This window comes from Vulpes lagopus, chromosome 13 (genome assembly GCF_018345385.1).
Source record: "Vulpes lagopus strain Blue_001 chromosome 13, ASM1834538v1, whole genome shotgun sequence".
Lineage (NCBI taxonomy): Eukaryota > Metazoa > Chordata > Mammalia > Carnivora > Canidae > Vulpes > Vulpes lagopus.
The window spans coordinates 60,127,922-60,146,520 of NC_054836.1; the positions used below are offsets into that span (position 1 = coordinate 60,127,922).

The 18,599-nt window shown below is 43.3% G+C and overlaps 1 protein-coding gene across 21 annotated transcripts in view; it reads right to left on the reverse strand.

The window, feature by feature from the left end:
* The window catches only part of CADPS2 (calcium dependent secretion activator 2), a 457,875-nt gene that overhangs the window by 147,471 nt on the left and 291,805 nt on the right, over positions 1-18,599 (reverse strand). For all 21 annotated transcript variants that reach the window (XM_041727924.1, XM_041727925.1, XM_041727927.1 and 18 more), the window contains exon 9: positions 9,225-9,291. In XM_041727924.1, coding sequence (XP_041583858.1) covers positions 9,225-9,291 — 67 coding nt within the window. The remainder of the gene's footprint in view (positions 1-9,224; positions 9,292-18,599) is intronic.

Below are 18,599 nucleotides of genomic sequence, written 5' to 3' on the forward strand. Positions count from 1 at the left end.
ATGAGTCGTACCTGGGCTGAGGGTTTTAATGAAGAGTACAGATGGAAGAGTAACAAAACACCAGCCACTAACAAAGCTATCACTGAGAATTAGGAAACCTGACCCAGGAGACAACTGAAAAAAGTACAGCTTGGCTTTTTAATACATTGGCTCCAGAAGCAACTAACCATGAATACCACCCTTTAACTCACTGGCTCCTAGTTCTAGTTCCATAAAAGTACTGTATTTTACACTTCTTTGGATTTCTTGAGTCTTCCCAAGAGCTTTCACTTTACCCACGTCTCTTGCGAGGTCATGTTCAATCACACTCCTGAGCCAAACTCCACAATGAACCTGCAGCGTACATTCTAGTGAACGCTCCTGAATGGTGCTAACACCTTGTGGCTGCCGGTTTGCTAGCCAGTGTCCAACAAGTTAAGGGTAATGCGAGGAGCTGCACTCCACAACAGGGGTATCAGTTGGCGTGAATGGTTAAACCATGTTGCTGGCAGAGAAGCTATGGGACCAGCTCCCTGGGCCCCCAAGGTAAGGTTCTGCAGCCTCCACACTGTCCCATCACCACATGACAGGGAATTAGACAGAAACAGGTGGTCTGACCTAGTATTTGTTTTCACTTATAAGCTTCCATGTCTATTACGGAACAAAGCTTATATAATATACTACATTGCAATTGAAAATCCTTTCAGTGGAAAGATAGAGCAATGATAAACATTCAGTATACTTTACCCAATCCACTCTTAACTCCATCGAGAATGGATTTATTGAGAAATGGGGGATAAAACAGACTTTAATCTGAGGACAGCATTAAATTGGGTTTTGGCATCACTACCTTTGACGGGGCACCTTCCTTTAAGTTGCTGAGGTCCCATGAGGTACCTGCATCTGGTCTGGGAACCCGCCCATTTCATTTTCAATTGCCAACCTGTTCAACACCTGTCTGTGTCCACACGTGTAAGTGCTAACTATGAGTTTTCAGAGACCACAGCGTTCAGGTTTGCATGTTGTATTCCTACTGCAGAGATCATGTTAACAGCTGGCAGCTTAGCAACTGCCACCATCTAATTTCAGTAAAGATTAAGGCTTAAAAAATCCTTAGCTGGAAACGCTCTTGGTAGAGGCCAAAGGTGCCGCTAGAGTTATTTTTTTAAAAAAATCCCACAGCTTAATTTAATCAAGGAAAAGGACTATATCTTCAAGATCATGATGGATTTGAGGGGAATATATATTTATTGTCTTGACCAAATGGCCTAAAAACGATTTAGCCATTGGTGTAGAAACTGAAGAGGGGAAAGGCAGTCTTTTAAAAACAATGCTCAGAGTGATAACACACATATATTTAACAAATAGTTTCTACTCACAGTAGATTATAAGAAAGACAAGGTCCTTATTTTCATGGGACATATATTCTAGAAGGGGTAAAGAATTAATAGGAAAATACATAAATAAAAAAGATCATTTTGATTAGAAATAAATACTCTGAAAAATATAAAACAAGGTGCTGGGACAGAGATACTTTAGATTGGGTGGACAGAAAAGGCCCATTTAAGACGACATTTGACTGGATACTTAAATGGGTTGGCAGAATGAGCCAGCCATGGGGAAGCGAAAGCAAGAGAATGTTCAGAATTTCTATAGACGGGCTGCCGAGTAGCCCAACAACCATTAGACGAGCAAATAGCACAGGACTCATCGCAAAGGCCTGTTTGCATAGAAATCATATCGTAAAAAATAAACCCGTATTATATATTTGGGGTGCATTTGGAGAGGGAGGGCAGTGGCTGAGACACTGAACTCCAATTCTTGGCACTGTAATTAATCCAGGGTGAACACGGCAAGCCGGAGCGCTGCTCGGTGTGAGAGGACACACCAGACAGGAAGCCGTGGGCGTGGGTCTGCAGGGCCTGCTCCAGGTCGCCGGTGGGGTAATTGTAAGCCTAATGGGAAGTCACTGGACGACTTCAGCAGCAAATGGCAAAACCTGGGTTATGCCTCAAATACATGATTTTGGCAATGCAAACAGTAGGTTCCAGGGAGAATGGCAGGATGACACCATAGGAGTTGGTGTGAAGCTGAGGGTAGTTCCAGCTAGGACAGCGGCACATGAACTGCAGAGGACGGATGTAAGCAGGACACTGTTCGGGCTACAGGTCAAACAGGACACATAGGTGTTGTCGTGTGTGCACAAACAGAAGACAATATTATGTTCCATATAGAGGTTTGAGCAGGAACCCAAAGTAAAGGGCAGATAATATTCACTCACTTAAATACCTACTGAGTCTTTGCTAAGTGGCAGGCGCACTCTGTATGTAGCACGGACAGAGATGTGTGTGCATGTAAATACATACATACGCGTCAGCGCACAGCTTGCAAAAACTGAGACTTGAAAAACAGTTTTCTAAAAAAACCCCTGAGCCCACAATATTTAATTCTGACTTCACAATACTGGGCAATTCTCATTCATAGGTCCTTTGCGCTTTTTTATAGGAATGAGCTATACAGTAAGAGGAATCAGACATTTCCCTGGAATCTAAACAGGATGACAACAACAGGAATTGTAAGGGAATACCGGGTAAATACAAAAGAGGCATTTTTGCATCAGGATCACTGCCTGATCCTTACGAGAGCCTCCTTATTAAATCCACCCCACGTTCACTTCATCTTGTGTTTTGTGATTTTAGCTCCTAAGACACAGGTAAACCGTCATGTGATAGCTCACATTTTAGAACTATTTTGAAAAATAAATGCATTGGTGGTTCACGTTCAGGGATAAACTGTATAAAATAATATGACCGTTTTTTCTCCACTATGGAAAGCTCAATGATCACAAAGCAAGAGTCATCTTTAAAAAAATAAAAAACTAAAAAAATTCTTGTTCACTAACATTTTGCTTCAAATAAGCCCTACAACCAATAGGACTTTCGATTTTCTTTCATATGGCAACTGTGCATCTTGAAAGAAAATAATGTATGCTACTTGACACATGAGGACTGTTTATTATAAAAAAATGACAAATGAAAAAGCAGGCCAAAGTTCTGGTAGCTAAGCACTCCTGAGTCACCTAAAGCTTCGTGATCCTCCATGGTATAGAGACCCACGCCCTTTGGCCCAGTTATCCCTTTTCTGGAAGAACACTGCCACACACACACAAAGCTTGATAACAAACCGTGTATATTGATTGTACCACTGCTGGTCTTTTCAGAGAGAGGGAGAGAGAGAGGCAGCAGGGGAGGAGGAATCGTGAGCAGGCTGTGTACTCACCGCGGAGCCCAACGTGGGGCTCCGTGTCCCAAACCTGAGGTCGCCATCAGGAGCCAGATGCTTCACCGACTGAGCCACCCAGGTGCCCCAGCATCGCTTATTGACTAAAGAAAAGGAAAAACTTAAATGTCCAACAACGAGGGGCATTTATTACATCAGTTAATCCATAGTATAGGACTCAGTCAAAAGAATAAAGTGGATTTTTACGTGCTGACGTGGCACCTCATCTGTAATATTTTTAACGGGGCTCAAAACAATCTACAGCATACACACGGGATGATCCTGTTAAGAAGCGAAGGGTGTGTGCGCACATGCGTGAGCACAAACACGCTGAGAGAAGTGGAGAAGGCCATCCTACCGGCGATGGTTCCCTGGCAACGGTCGTTTGGGAAGGAGAACGGAATAAGATGGCAATGCTTGTGCGGAAGGCAGGGCTGTTGTTGATGACGGCTCTTCATTTTCTCCATAAATAATTCTGTATGATTTGATTTTATCCTACATTGAATGTGCCCTGGGTTTGTAAACTTTAAATAAATTGAAAACATAAAGCAGGCAGCCCTAGTGGCTCAGTGGTTTAGCGCCGCCCTCAGCCCAGGGTGTGATCCTGGAGCCCCAGGATCGAGTCCCACATCAGGCTCCCAGCATGGAGCCTGCTTCTCTCTCTCTCTAATAAAAAAAAAAAAAATTAAAACATACAGCTAGAGAGCCACTGTCCATGACTTTCTTGGTCTGACAGTGTCTCTCTGCGCTGCACGTTGCTCTGGGCCGACACAGCCGCTGTCCTAAGCCTCCACCCTGACCACACAGCCCCACGCATCACCGGTATCTCACATACGGGACAGCAGCCCGCGGCGGGGGCTCTGCACGCTCCCTGAGCATCTCTGAGGGCGACAGGCTGGGGCAGCCACTGCTTTCACGTCTAAGGCGGATTCCTGGTGGCGTCTCCCAGGGAGCGCTCTCGGAAGTCTGCAGCAGCTCCGCGTCACTCAGTGACACGGCCGACTGTTCGCATCCTGTGCCAACTCAGCTCATGGGTAATTAACATGACGTCTTGATAGCCTGCTGTTGTTTGCAGCAACTTCGAGTCATGATTCTGACACGTCGACAACAAGCAGTGAACACTTTGATACGGGGCCAAAACAACATCGATGTCTACTTCGGTTTCCAGTGATGTCACCCAGTAAGTGGCCCTCGTGCGCGTGAGACGCTCTGTGCTCTCACTTACTGGCCATTTGTCGTCAGATTCTTTGGTGCCTCCTGAAATTAATGATCCACGGTGATTATTCCTACATCCCTGTATCTGTTTGTCTTCAGATCAACTGTGTTTGTGTGCCTCGATTTAGTCACGGCATTACGACAGAGAAAATAAAAGCCTGCTTACTTTGCAGATTAAATTTGGGTTTGAATGCTTGACTCCACCATATACCGATAATAATCCCTTTGTACGTCGACTGCGTCTGTACAACAGGGATCGTATTTATTACCTATCCTTCAAACACACCTTATTCTGAGGATTAAATAAGATAATGTGTTAAAAGTGCTTCACACAAATGGCTGCTACTACTGCTTAGTAAATATTAGAAAAGATACAGCAATAACTGTAGCAGGGAATTGCTTCAGAAATATCTAACTTTATTGCAGAATATGCAATATGTGGAAGCATTTGAATAGGCACTAGAAACTACAGAATTACGAAATAATCCAGTTTGATTAAATCAGAGAATTTCAAAGCTATTAAATGGTTGCACTATAACAAACAAAAATATATTAGTGCTATAAGCACTCTACAACCATGATATCCTCCAAATCTAATACTAAAATGCTGAATAAGCACAAGAAAAATGAATAAGAAACACTGGAGTTTAATTTTGATAAGATTTCCAACATATTCTTCAAAATCAATTGTTCTTTCAATTTGGCTTAAACTAACATTTACCATCTTCATTAAAAAAAAAAAAAGGCAGCCTCTTACAAAATGTAAAAATCTATTCAATATGGTAACTACACTGACTTCAGAATCTGAATGGGGACCAAACTAATCTTATTTACGATCGTACTTAGAAGCTAAATAAGCACCCCACGTTAATCAATATTTCCCCATTCTGGACTCTGCTTTAAATGTTTATATGAAGGTCTTTTCACCTCAGCAGCTATTCGAGTGTTCACTTCGAACAATGACTTTGCAGCTGGCCAAACCAGACTCTCAATCAATTTTTATGAGTACAAATTCTTGAGCTGATGGCTACATCTCCAGCTATATCACTCACATAATACCCACTCACAAGTGGTGATGAGATTCACATTATCGCCAGAGCACCATTCTGCCGACGGCAGCAGCAGACACAGCAGGGGGACAGTGGCCTCCCTAGAAAAATGACTCCTTCACCTTTCAATAATGCAGCCCGCAGGTATGAACCTACAAGCTGCGTGCCAACAGAATGAGAGTGCTCTTTAAAAATACTAATAAAAACCACCCAGTTCCTCCCAACGGGTCACTCGCACTGAATCTCCATACACATCCATCTTGATTTTGAAGTGTGTGCATTCAATTTGTCTTCCCATTACATTTGGAATTGAAAGGAAGATTTAATTGTATTTAAAACTTCAGAAAGTTGCCAGAGTACTGGCATGTTTACCTCACTAGGTCTGGCCGTGGAATTCTCTGTACTAGTGCATGTGTATTACATATATTTGTGCAAAATTATAATGCTTAAATGTGACTTTAGATGGCAAGATGGTATCTCAGGTAGAGTAAATCTGAATTCATTATAGTCTGGTGGTGATTTTTTCTGCATTTCCATTATGGAACATATGAGCTAACCTTTAAATTTTACCTATGGGTTTAAATTAAAAATGTGCCCTTTAAAATGTTACACTTAGGGCGCCTGGATGGTGCAGTCAGGTAAGCATCTGACTCTTGGTTTCAGCTCAGGTCATGGTCTCAGGGTCCTGTGGCGGAGCCTTGAGTTGCAGTCCATGCTCAGCAGAGAGTCCGCCTGAGATTCTCTTCCTATGCCCCATCCCCAGCTCCTACATGCTCTCTCTCTCTCAACTAAATAAAAACCTTAAAAAAAATTAAAATGTTAAACTTACTTTTGTTACCAAGAGAACACTCTAGCTTCCCAGAGACATGGTTAATGTTCCTCAAAGATATCTCAATTAATGATCTCAAAGTATCCTTTCATTCCTAAAGTCTTTTATAGAGTGATCATCAACACATACGAGTTTGTCCTATAACTTTTGATTCCTGTAATCACACGCTAGAAAATAAGGCAAGGAGCAGAGGATTACCTCAAACCTCGCCTGGCCAAAAGCTTGAGGTGATCACCTGATCTCTCCAGACAGCTCCAATGGAGTCCATTTTCATATACACAATGAACATAGTTGAACTCTTTTAACCTGTCATTTAACCAGGTCTCTAGACTAACGAACACTCTCCGATTCATTCTTTAAAACATAATGAACACGATCCAGCAACTGCACTCTGGTATTTACCCAAAGGAGCTGAAGACTTATGTCTCCATAAAAACTTGCCCAGGAGTGATTATAGCGACTTTATACATAATTGCCAAAACTCAGAAGCAGCCAAGATGTCCTTCCATGGGTGAACGAACGAACAGACTGTGATTCACCCAGACAATGGAATATTATTCGGTGCTAAGAAGAAATGAGCTATGGAGCTAAGAAAAGACACAGAGAAAACTTACAAGCATATTATTAAGTGAAAGAAACCAGTCTGAAAAGGCTACGTGCTGTAAGATTACGACCCTGGAAAAGGTGAAACTATGGAGTTGGTAAAAACCACCATGAGGTTTTTGCCATGAGGGAGAATAGGCAGGAAACAGGATCTTTAGGGCAGTGAAAATACTCTGCAGGACACCTCAACGGTGGACATATGCCACCAAACATTTGTTGGCGCACACACAACACACAGCACCAAGAGTGAACCTTAACATTAACAGCACTTGCTGGATGACTGTCATGTTCAATGTCGGCTCACATACCAAGTGACGCTGATGATGGGGAGACTGTGGCATGTGTGGGGGCAGGGGGCATAAGGAAAAATGTCTGTACCTTCCTCTCAATTTTGTTGTGAACCTAAAACTGCTCTAAAAAAATAAAAGTCTGAGGCAGCCCTGGTGGCTCAGCGGTTTAGTGCCGCCTTCAGCCCAGGGCCTGATCCTGGAGACCTGGGATCGAGTCCTGCGTTGGGCTCCCTGCATGGGGCCTGCTTTTTCCTCTGCCTGTGTCTCTGCCTCTCTCTCCCTTTCTCTCAGGAATAAATAAAATACTTAAAAAAAATAAAAGTCTGTATAAAAAACCCTAAAAATAAAAAAAATGTAATGACTAATATGTAAGACGCCCTGCTTGTGAAGAGTCAGCTAGTCAGTTTTGTGCCAATAACATCAGCTATTAAAAATATGGAATCAAGAAAAAATCTGCAGAGTAATGCACAAAGTGTGACTGTGAAAAAGCTACTGTTTCAGTGAAAAATCAGTTGAGTGGTTTAAAAAGATCTGATAAAGACTAGTCGCTAATACAAAGTTGTGACGTTATAGATGAGTGAGACATCTGTAGGATATAGAGGAGACATAAATAGGAATAAAATCAAATGCCCAGAAAGATCTGCGTTAAAACTGCTTAGTAAATGAATGCATTTAAGTTCTTGTGCCAATGTAAAAAAATTAAACCTGGAAGCTAAAGGAGAGGTCTCGTGGGTTTGGTTTCTGGAGGACAGACCACAACCCAGAACTTCAAACAGGAGACCCGCACTCAAAGCAAATGCCTGGGCTTTCTATCAAGATTGTCGATGTGGGTGTGCACATGTAGGTGTATCTTTGGTTAAATTAGCTGACCAAATACTGGCTTTCATCACATGAAGCTACATTTTAACCAGACAGGCTGGCTGTGTGCTATGCAAGTAAAGCTTCTGACCGAATTTTCACACTTTTCATGAAGTTACCATGCGATGGTGGCACATCCAACAGTGGACAGAGAGCCTTACTGACAGGTTTCCCGCCTCATCGTTCACGTCATTCTAATGCCACGTAAGTCTGCTCAACGCATGTGTAGGAACTGATAAGATTTTAGAGACTGTTTTATGTTGAGAGCACCAAGGATGATTTTCTTTTCATATATACCCATTGGGAATAAAATGGCTTGGACTCATCATAGAATGAACGACTACTACTCAGAAGGTCACTCTTCAATGCACGTTTAACTTGATGAGTATATTCTATGAGCAACCGTCCCCCATGATTAAAAACAACGAACAAAACAGAGTCCACCAGAATGTCTGTCCCAGTAATCGGTCTATATGCAGAACCCTACTGCAATCAAATCCACCAGTCCAGGTAATTTAAATATGTAATTATGTGCATAGGTCGTAAAAATTGCTTATCTGTAAAACACGGGAGCTTCTAAGTATTATGCTTTATCTATAAAATACCAGAATGTTGCAGCTTTTCACAAGGTATGGTCCTGTCATCCTAGAGAACTTTAAGATCGTTTCAGGGAATCTGCAGGGTCAAAACTATTTTTGTAATAATATTCAGGCATCATCTGCCTTTTTCACAGTTATTCTCTCATGTGTGTACAGTGGAATTTTCCAGAGGCTAAATTTCATCTGATATTGCAACAGATTGAATGCAGAAGTTGATATGAAAATACAGCTGCATTCTGTTAAGCTAGACATTAAAGAGATGTGAAAAAGTGTAAAATAATGCCGCTCATTTCCCTAAATTGTTTGGTTCAGAAAACAGTTATAAACAGTTGTTTTACACAAAAATGTCGCTTGTGTTAGCATGTAAAAAACCTAGTACTTTTATTTTAAAATGAAATATTCAAAGGTCTTAAGTTTTAGTTTCTAACACAGTGAGTATCAATCAGTAGATCTAACCTACGAGACAGAAGTTTGAGAACTGCTGTGTTGGATGGATTCTGTAACAGGAAAATAATTTACTGACCTGAACGAGAACGAAGTACCGTTTTTTCCATCTTTTCCAAACCTTCTGTCCCAGGGCATACAGATATCTGGTTAGAAAAACAAGCAAAGAATATTTTAGATGAATAACGGTGCGGCTCTGTGTAATCGTGTTTCTTCCGTGTTTCTATTCCTGAGAACAGCCTGCTAAAGGCAACGTTGAGTTCATCTAAACGCCGAGACAGCACGTCGCTTCTGTGGTACAGGATGACTGAGCTTATTCTAGGTTCTTGAAAGGGAACTGACTTATGTGGCTCATCGATTTGTTAGTTCTTATGACAAACTGAGCGAAGTTGGAGCCAGAAAGGATAATCAAAGAACCAGTGGGAATTGTATTCTTATGCACACGTCTTCGGAGAGACCAAGGCGACAACTGGGGACAGGGCGCCCAGTGTCCTGGCTCTCTGATGATCGGGGCTGGGGAGTGGGGCCCACGGAGGAGGCGGCGGCTACAGAGCCAAGAGTCACTGTCCCGCTAGCTGACCCCGAGTGAGGCCCACACCCATCCCCATTCCCGTTTCTTCGACTATCAACTGGAGGACTTGGTTTGCTGATTTCTGCGGTGTCTCCCAGTCTCACGATTTGCTGGTTGAGCTGATTTATGCAAGTATCTTGCTGCAAATTTTCCTAACCACGGCATTCAGACCCTAACGTGGGTGAGGAGGCCGTGGCATAATTCAACAGAGTTATACAACCTGGGCTTTGGTTTAACTTTGCGTTGCTATGGGTAACATGAGGTGAAATGAATAGTCAATCATTTGAGAATAGGACTTGGGTTCTCACTGAATATATAGATACATATATCAAGGAAGAAAAACATGATGCTAAAAATTAATCAAATGAAGCATATCATGGAGAGCTATTTTAAAATTTGACCATGGAACCTTAAACACACCTTCTACGACAGTGGGAAACACGGTTAGAAGTTTGAAATGTGACAACTGCAGGCCTAATTTTTAAATTCAAGATTTTTCAATATTTTATCACAGTCCTTTATTTCTGATGTGAAGGTTTATCACTGTAAGGGCTATGCAAACTAAATTTATTTGCAATTCTGAGTAATAAAAAAGTACTACGGTTAATCATTTATTTGGGGGCTTAAAAGTCTTGAGACTCTCGTTTTTATTTATTTTATTTTAACATTTATTTATTTAGAGAGAGTCCGTGATCAGGGGAGAGGCAGGGGAGAGGCAGAGGAGAGGCAGAGGAGCAGACTCCCTGCTGAGCGCAGAGCTCCCGTGGGGCTCTGTCCCACGACCCCGAGATCATGACTTGAGCCCAAACCAAGAGTCAGAAGCTCAAACGACGCAGTCGCCCAGGCACCCCCAGAGGCTTTCATGATTTTTAAAACCAAAATCTTGGCATGACTTTTTCGTTTCTGTCTTACTTAAATAATTCTCTTTTGCAAAGCAAAGCAGACCTTCTCGCCCCATTTTTAAGAAGAAATGCAGGGTGTTGGCTGAGGCATGTTGAAATGGATGGGCACTCTTTTTAAATTCTTTTTAATACCTCTTCCCCATCTGTCCAACCTCCAGCCCGCCCGGCTCTGGCAGCCAGTCTCTGTATCTATGAGCTTGGTGTCCTGGGTTCTGGATTTTGAGAATCAAGAAAACAAACATGCAATTACTCAAAGTGGAAATAAAAACTAGGCTTTTGCATGGGAAATCATCATCTGCACTGCCCAAATCAATTACGTAGTTTCTTCCAGACACATCCGCTAGCTGCGTAACTTCTGCTGGGCTTGCACAACACCCCTGACACCACGCTCCTGGGCATAACTCGAATTCATTTAGCATCCACGGCTACTGTTCTCAGCTGTTCACTAGCTCCTCCTGAGGTCCCTCCAACGCCCTTTGCCTCACCTGCGCTCTAGCCTCAAATTTCTCTTCTACGGTTTTGGTGACAGTGTTTCACTGCTCTCTTGCTGCCTCTCCTGTGTCATTTCCCTCTCCTGAAAGGCACACACCCAAACTCCTCTCACAGGGTTAACAGCAATGACCTCAGGAGCTGGGTACTGTGGACACGACAGATGCAAGATGTACACCAAACAGCTGCCTCGGAGCCACAGAAGACATCTGGAGTCACCTTTGCCCGTGACCACGGCCCCCTTCTCCGCTCCTTCAAGTGTCTCGCTCAGCACACTGCTGGGTCATATGCAAGTGAAGGTGAACGGTGACATGCAAACCATCAACACCCCAAGCAAGTGTCGGCAAGTCTTCCTGGGAGCAACGGTCTTACACGAGGAATACTACACCCGCTGCAACATCATTCAAAATCATGCACCAACAAACTGGGAATGACGATGTAGGAATTCTCCGACAACAGCAGAGCTGTGGGTGGACACACAGACGTGTACACTGGACTTTGGGAGGTGTCATAAGAAACTGGATGAAAGACATTTGAGACTGGAACCAAGGAAGGCATTTGAATGTTGGCCATGAGGTATTTTGGGGTGTTGCACTACGAGAAGGAATTTAATCAGCCATATATGGAAGTCACAACTGAACAAGCACGTCTAGAAAGTTGCTAGGCATGAATTGTACTATGAAAAAAAAAAAGACAATTCAAAAAAGATTAACTGCATAAAGGAAATGTTATAAATGCTATGTAGCAAAAATGATAGTTTCTGCTCTTCAGTTTCCACATTAGCCAGACAAAAATGTTATGAAATAAAATGGACACAAATACATCAGAAAAGATAACTATAGTGAATAAGAACACATTGAATTCAACTTCAACAAATCTCAAAGGTTTTTCCACTCTAGCAATGATTAGTACCTAGTATCACTGTCTAGCTGCTTTTTTACTGGTATAAAATTAGATTCCAGGCGTGAGAGAAATTTAAAATTAAGAGTGAAGAACAAGATGTTCATCAATATTGTTTAAAATAAAACCCCCAAAACCGTTAAAGAATCAAATGGTAAAAAAAAAAAAAAAAAAAAAGAATCAAATGGTAAGGAATGGGTAAATGGCCATAAAAGTGATGCCAAGAAGGGAGGATATGGAAAAATTATTATAAAGCTAACTTAAAAAAAAGCAGTCACATGAGCTTATAGTATATGCATAGCAAGAACATCCAGTAAGATGCACCAAAATGTTAAGCCTGCAGTGAATACCATGCTGGAGATTAAAGATGAATCTCACATATATACATGTATTTTTAATAATCTCTATGCCCGACGTAGAGCTCGAAATCAGGACCTCAAGATCAAGAGTTGCATGCTCTACTGAACCAGCCAGGTGCTCCTTCATACTGGTCTTTATGTCTTTACTTTTCCACTGAATTTCTTCGCTGAGTATACCTTCCTTTTTTTTTTTTTTTTTTTTTTAAGTAAGGTTTATTAGTAGAGTTTACATGAAGGAAGAATCATCCGCTTCAGGTGTGTGACCTGGTGAGTGTTGGCACAGGGAGGTAACCACCACCACAGTGGACTGACAGCCCGTCTGCAACCCTGCAACGTTCCCATTGGGCCCCTTTATGATTCACCTCCTCCTCACATCCCCTAGCTCTGCAAGCGCTGTTCTTGTTCTGATTTCTGACTTTATGTGGTTTTCCACAATGCCATATAGATGGAAAAAGACAGTATGGAGCACATTGTATTTGCTTCTTTCAGTTAATAAAAGGCTTCTGAGATTCACCCTGTCGTCTGTATCAGGAGTTCATTCCTTCTCACTGATGAATATTATATTTCATTGTATGAAGTTACTTCAACATGTTTATCCATTTGCCAGTTGGTGGGTATTTGGATTGTTTTCACTTTTCTAGCAAATCATAAACAAAATTACTATAAACATGCATGTACAGGTGTTTGCGTGGGCCTGCGTTTTCATTCCTCTCGGGTAAATATCTAGGAGTGGGATCACTGAATTATATGTCAAGTGTGTGCGTAACTTTACATGAAATTTCCAAACTGGTTTTCCAAAGTGGCTGTACAATTTTACACTACCACTAGCAATGTATGAGAGCACGGCTTATTTTCATTATCAGAAAGAAATTACCATTATGAGAAATTTGGGGACCATAATCATTATAGAGCCATAAGTCCTATCTCTGATATAACAAAGTCAAGTACTGTGACAAACATCCTTATCTTTGGTCTACAGCTATGCGAGTACAGTGGAACTCCTACAAGCTTTAACGGTTAAATGGTTTACGAGTTCTCAAGGCTATTCCCAAGTTTGTGGTTCAGTGGTCTTAGCTTTAGGAGGACTGAATTGTGGGGAGAGTAAGCAAAAAGCTGAAATCTTTTGAATAGTTGGTCATCATCACATAGTCCATTTATCAGAAACTTCTATAAACATCAAAAGGTATTCTCTCGTCACCTTTTTTTTTAAAAAATATTCAGTGCTAGGTTACAAATTCTCTTTTATGGATAAAAACCCAGTAATGTTGTTTTTATTTCAGAAAAATATACTAAAGTTACATTTAGCATATTATGCTCTACTAGGCAGTAAGATTCAGTTCATTACACTTACATAGTGATACTGAGTATTCTTATCATTAAATGAGTTACTTTATATAGACTATATCCATTAACTATTTTTTTTTTTTTTTTTTTTTTTTTTTTTTTTTTTTAAAAGAATTTTATTTTATTTTATTTTTTTTTTAAATTTTTATTTATTTATGATAGTCACAGAGAGAGAGAGAGAGAGGCAGAGACACAGGCAGAGGGAGAAGCAGGCTCCATGCACCGGGAGCCCGACGTGGGATTCGATCCCGGGTCTCCAGGATCGCGCCCTGGGCCAAAGGCAGGCGCCAAACCGCTGCGCCACCCAGGGATCCCCATTAACTATTTTTTAAAGAATTTGTATATATATACATCACCTTGATTTCAAATAGTTATAAAATATAATTTGATCTTTCTTTAATGATTTAGAAAGGACCCTATAGCATCTCAGGGTCATTATTATGAACATCAATTATAACTGTACAATTCTGTAAAGGAGAACGTATGGTCGACAGGGCTAAATCTAGCAATGATATTAATTAAACAGATCTTTGAAAGCTATTTACCTGTCATCCATTTCTGTTTCATGAGGATAGTTTAGAGTTTTAAAAATCTATTATTAATATTATCCTTTCTGAATTCTAAACAAATTGGTTTTTTATTGCTTTATAGAATCTGATTCTACAATAAAGATGTAGAGAATATCTTCCAGGCAGTATATTCGTCATTCTGGACAGAGACTACCTTGGTTCATGTCCTATAGGTCTGTCGGGGAGTCAGCTCAGCAGTTATAATCTCCCTGAATATTTTGTAACCTGCTGAGTCATAATTAGCTTCTTCTGAATCTTGTATAATTAACTAAAATTAAAAAAAATTTCAAGGGTATGTAAATCAGACCTGCCAAATACCAGTCAAACTGGGAACACAGAGTTAACTGGGCTCTACGTGACAATTTATGATGTTATCCAGTAAAATAAATATTTATCATACAGCGTGAGAGCAACATTCTCTAATGGGCACTGCTAGGCTTTTTTCACCTTATTTTGAAGAGGTTTTAAAGAGGAAAGCCAGGTTTTTTTTCTTTTTTTTTCCATAGGGTTTTCAACATTATTCATTTTCATCAACCTATCGAATTTGGTTTTAAACGAAGCATTTTTTATACTTATCCTTGTTAAATTATTTCAGCTAAGTAGCAAGTGGATGGAAAATGAAGGAACACATATCAGCCCTTTTCACAGTCCTACTACATTCTCCAGGTCTCTATTAGAGTATAGCTGTGGGGGAAAAAATTCCTCATCTAAATTAAATTTGATCCAAGAATTATTTGAATGGGAGTAAGAGAGATATTCTTTTGTACATACATATTTGAAAAGAACATATTTCCAATTCTAATTCGTACTAAAGATGTAACATTTTTTCCACTGAACCATTTCCAGTGCAGCACAATACTCTTGTAACTGGAGTATTTTGGATTACTTTAAAGTAACTGCTCAGATACTACTTAATAGTGTTTGCTTTCATCAATACATCCAACTTAAAGTATTAAGAAGCTGTTCCCTTTGAACAAAAAATTGCCTGCTTAACTTTAAAATCTTCTCTTCTTACATGGGATTAGGTGACAAAGAAATTAGCAGCACTGACACAAAGCTTGGATTTAACACATAAGACTTAAAGCCTTGAAGCATTTGGTTTTATAAATCAGTATAAACACAGCAATAATCTTAAAGAAGTAATCCCTCTTCTAGGTCTGCTTCTGATGGAGAGTGCGAGTAGTTCCAAAGAGACACAGCGACCATTGCTAGAAAACAAGGCACAAAACTGTGTACCAATGTTTCATTCGCCTAGGACCATTTTTTTTGGTATTGCCAAGTATTCTTAGGTCATCCTCTATCCTCAAATATAGGCTATGGGACACTGAACTTTAAGATTTTTGACTGCACATTTAAAATAGGATGTGGGTGCTGTTAGGAAAAACGTCTCGTGAAGAGAAGGAAAGAGAAAATTAAAGAACTTTGATAAGGCCCACCACCAAGGCAAACAGGGCATTATTTTTCATCTTCTCTACCCATAGCTGCCTACAGTCACGAGAGACTGTCAACACCACAAACGGCACAATCTTTATGATATCACTATGGTCCCTACAAGAGTTATGTGTTAATAAGCCAAGTTGCTTCTGAAAGTTTTCATTTTGTAGACAAAAGCAGAACCTAAAAAAAAAAAAAAAAAAAAAGCAGAGCCTTTATGAAATCCATCAGGATGCTTTGTGACAACAGGAATAAACACTTTTGTTTGATCTGTGTTGCTCATTAACAAGATGTATTATTACCAATAAAATGGTCTCAAGAACAGAGTAAGAAAAAATGGGAGTTTGGTAAAAATGAGCTTCAAGCAAACAAAAATCGGTAACATTACTATGCCCCTCTGAACGTTTTTTATTTTTTTTTTATTATTATTTTTTTTAATTTTTATTTATTTATGATAGTCACAGAGAGAGAGAGAGAGAGAGGCAGAGACATAGGCAGAGGGAGAAGCAGGCTCCATGCACCGGGAGCCTGATGTGGGATTCGATCCCAGGTCTCCAGGATCGCGCCCTGGGCCAAAGGCAAGCGCCAAACCACTGCGCCACCCAGGGATCCCTGAACGTTTTTTAAAAGGAGATTCACGTATATCCTTCTGTGATTTGTCTTCCTTTAAGCCAAAATCCCTCCAAAATTATTATTAATAATAAATTAAACCACTTTTCTGTAAATGGTGTATATTTTCTGCTAACACATATGGGCACAGAGTTAATGAAATCTCAAGAACTCATTTTCCAATTAGTTTTTAAAATCGAGATTTAACTCCACTTGCTGGCACGGTCCGTCTGAGCTCCAGCACGCCCTGCAGTATTCTAGTAAACAAACAGCTAACACGCCGTGTGCCGTATTTAAGATGGGAAATGGGAACGTGAAATCACTAGTTACAGCTGCGCAACCACCTTAAAAGCACTTTATAGACCCTTTCTACCTTGAAGATTGTTCAGAGAACGCTTCAACGTGCAAAAAAACCCTCCGTACTAAATACCGCAGTTAAGTTTCAATTGGGCTGGTGGCCCACGCTTCTAATGGAAAGGAGAGTGTGGCCGTGCGTCTGCACCGGGTCCACGCTGTGGGAGTTCACGGTTCCACTTTATGATGAAAAATCATCACTAAAGAATATTTGAAAAACCTACTGTGCACAGAACATGGGGACCCTTCAGCGCCTGCATAAAGGGCTATTCTGCGGGGTCGCCGGAGTCTAGCTTTCAACTCAAAGCAATGGAACCATCAACCTACATGTCGAACGATAAAGTCTTCCTTGCCCAGGGCTTCGTTTCTCAAGGAAAATACAGAAAGGGGGAAAATCAATATAGAGAGGCGCTCAGTCCTGGAAAGGGCCTTCTCGAGAGAAACCTCAGTCAAGGCTGAAAGAGCAATTAGTGCAGGCTGCGAACTGGGCCACTGATAGGGCTCGGGGAACGGCAGAAGTAATCATCCACTTGTGAAAATGATTTTCGGTTCATTCTCGAACACCTTCCACCACCCGCCATCCCACTGAACTGACAACAACGCGGCGGCTGGGAGAGCCCAGGGGGCCGCTCGCCCCCCGCCCTCCCCGCCCTTCACGACCCGCAGCCGAGGCCCTGGCCTGGGCCGAAGGGCAGACGGAACCGCCTTGGAGACCACAGCGCCGCCCGACTCCTGCCCGGGCCCGCGGCTCCCCGAATTACGTGGGGGCGGGCGGTGGGGAAGCGGGGACGGCCCGCGGGGTGTCGGCGGACAGAGCCCCGCGATCTGAGGGCCCACGGTGAGGAGCCCCCCCGGATCTAAGGCCCACGGTGAGGAGCCCCCCCGATCTGAGGCCCACGGTGAGGAGCCCCCCCGATCTGAGGCCCACGGTGAGGAGCCCCCCCGATCTGAGGCCCACGGTGAGGAGCCCCCCCGATCTGAGGCCCACGGTGAGGAGCCCCCCCGATCTGAGGCCCACGGTGAGGAGCCCCCCCCGATCTGAGGCCCACGGTGAGGAGCCCCCCCCGATCTGAGGCCCACGGTGAGGAGCCCCCCCGATCTGAGGCCCACGGTGAGGAGCCCCCCCCGATCTGAGGCCCACGGTGAGGAGCCCCCCGCGATCTGAGGCCCACGGTGAGGAGCCCCCCCCGATCTGAGGCCCACGGTGAGGAGCCCCCCCCGATCTGAGGCCCACGGTGAGGAGCCCCCCGCGATCTGAGGCCCACGGTGAGGAGCCCCCCCGATCTGAGGCCCACGGTGAGGAGCCCCCCCCGATCTGAGGCCCACGGTGAGGAGCCCCCCCGCGATCTGAGGCCCACGGTGAGGAGCCCCCCCCGATCTGAGGCCCACGGTGAGGAGCCCCCCCCGATCTGAGGCCCACGGTGAGGAGCCCCCCGCGATCTGAGGCCCACGGTGAGGAGCCCCCCCGATCTGAGGCCCACGGTGAGGAGCCCCCCCGATCTGAGGCCACGGTGAGGAGCCCCCGCGATCTGAGGCCCACGGTGAGGAGCCCCCGCGATCTGAGGCCCACGGTGAGGAGCCCCCCCGATCTGAGGCCCACGGTGAGGAGCCCCCCCCGATCTGAGGCCCACGGTGAGGAGCCCCCGCGATCTGAGGCCCACGGTGAGGAGCCCCCGCGATCTGAGGCCCACGGTGAGGAGCCCCCGCGATCTGAGGCCCACGGTGAGGAGCCCCCCCGATCTGAGGCCCACGGTGAGGAGCCCCCCCCGATCTGAGGCCCACGGTGAGGAGCCCCCCCCGATCTGAGGCCCACGGTGAGGAGCCCCCCCCGATCTGAGGCCCACGGTGAGGAGCCCCCGCGATCTGAGGCCCACGGTGAGGAGCCCCCCCGATCTGAGGCCCACGGTGAGGAGCCCCCCCGAT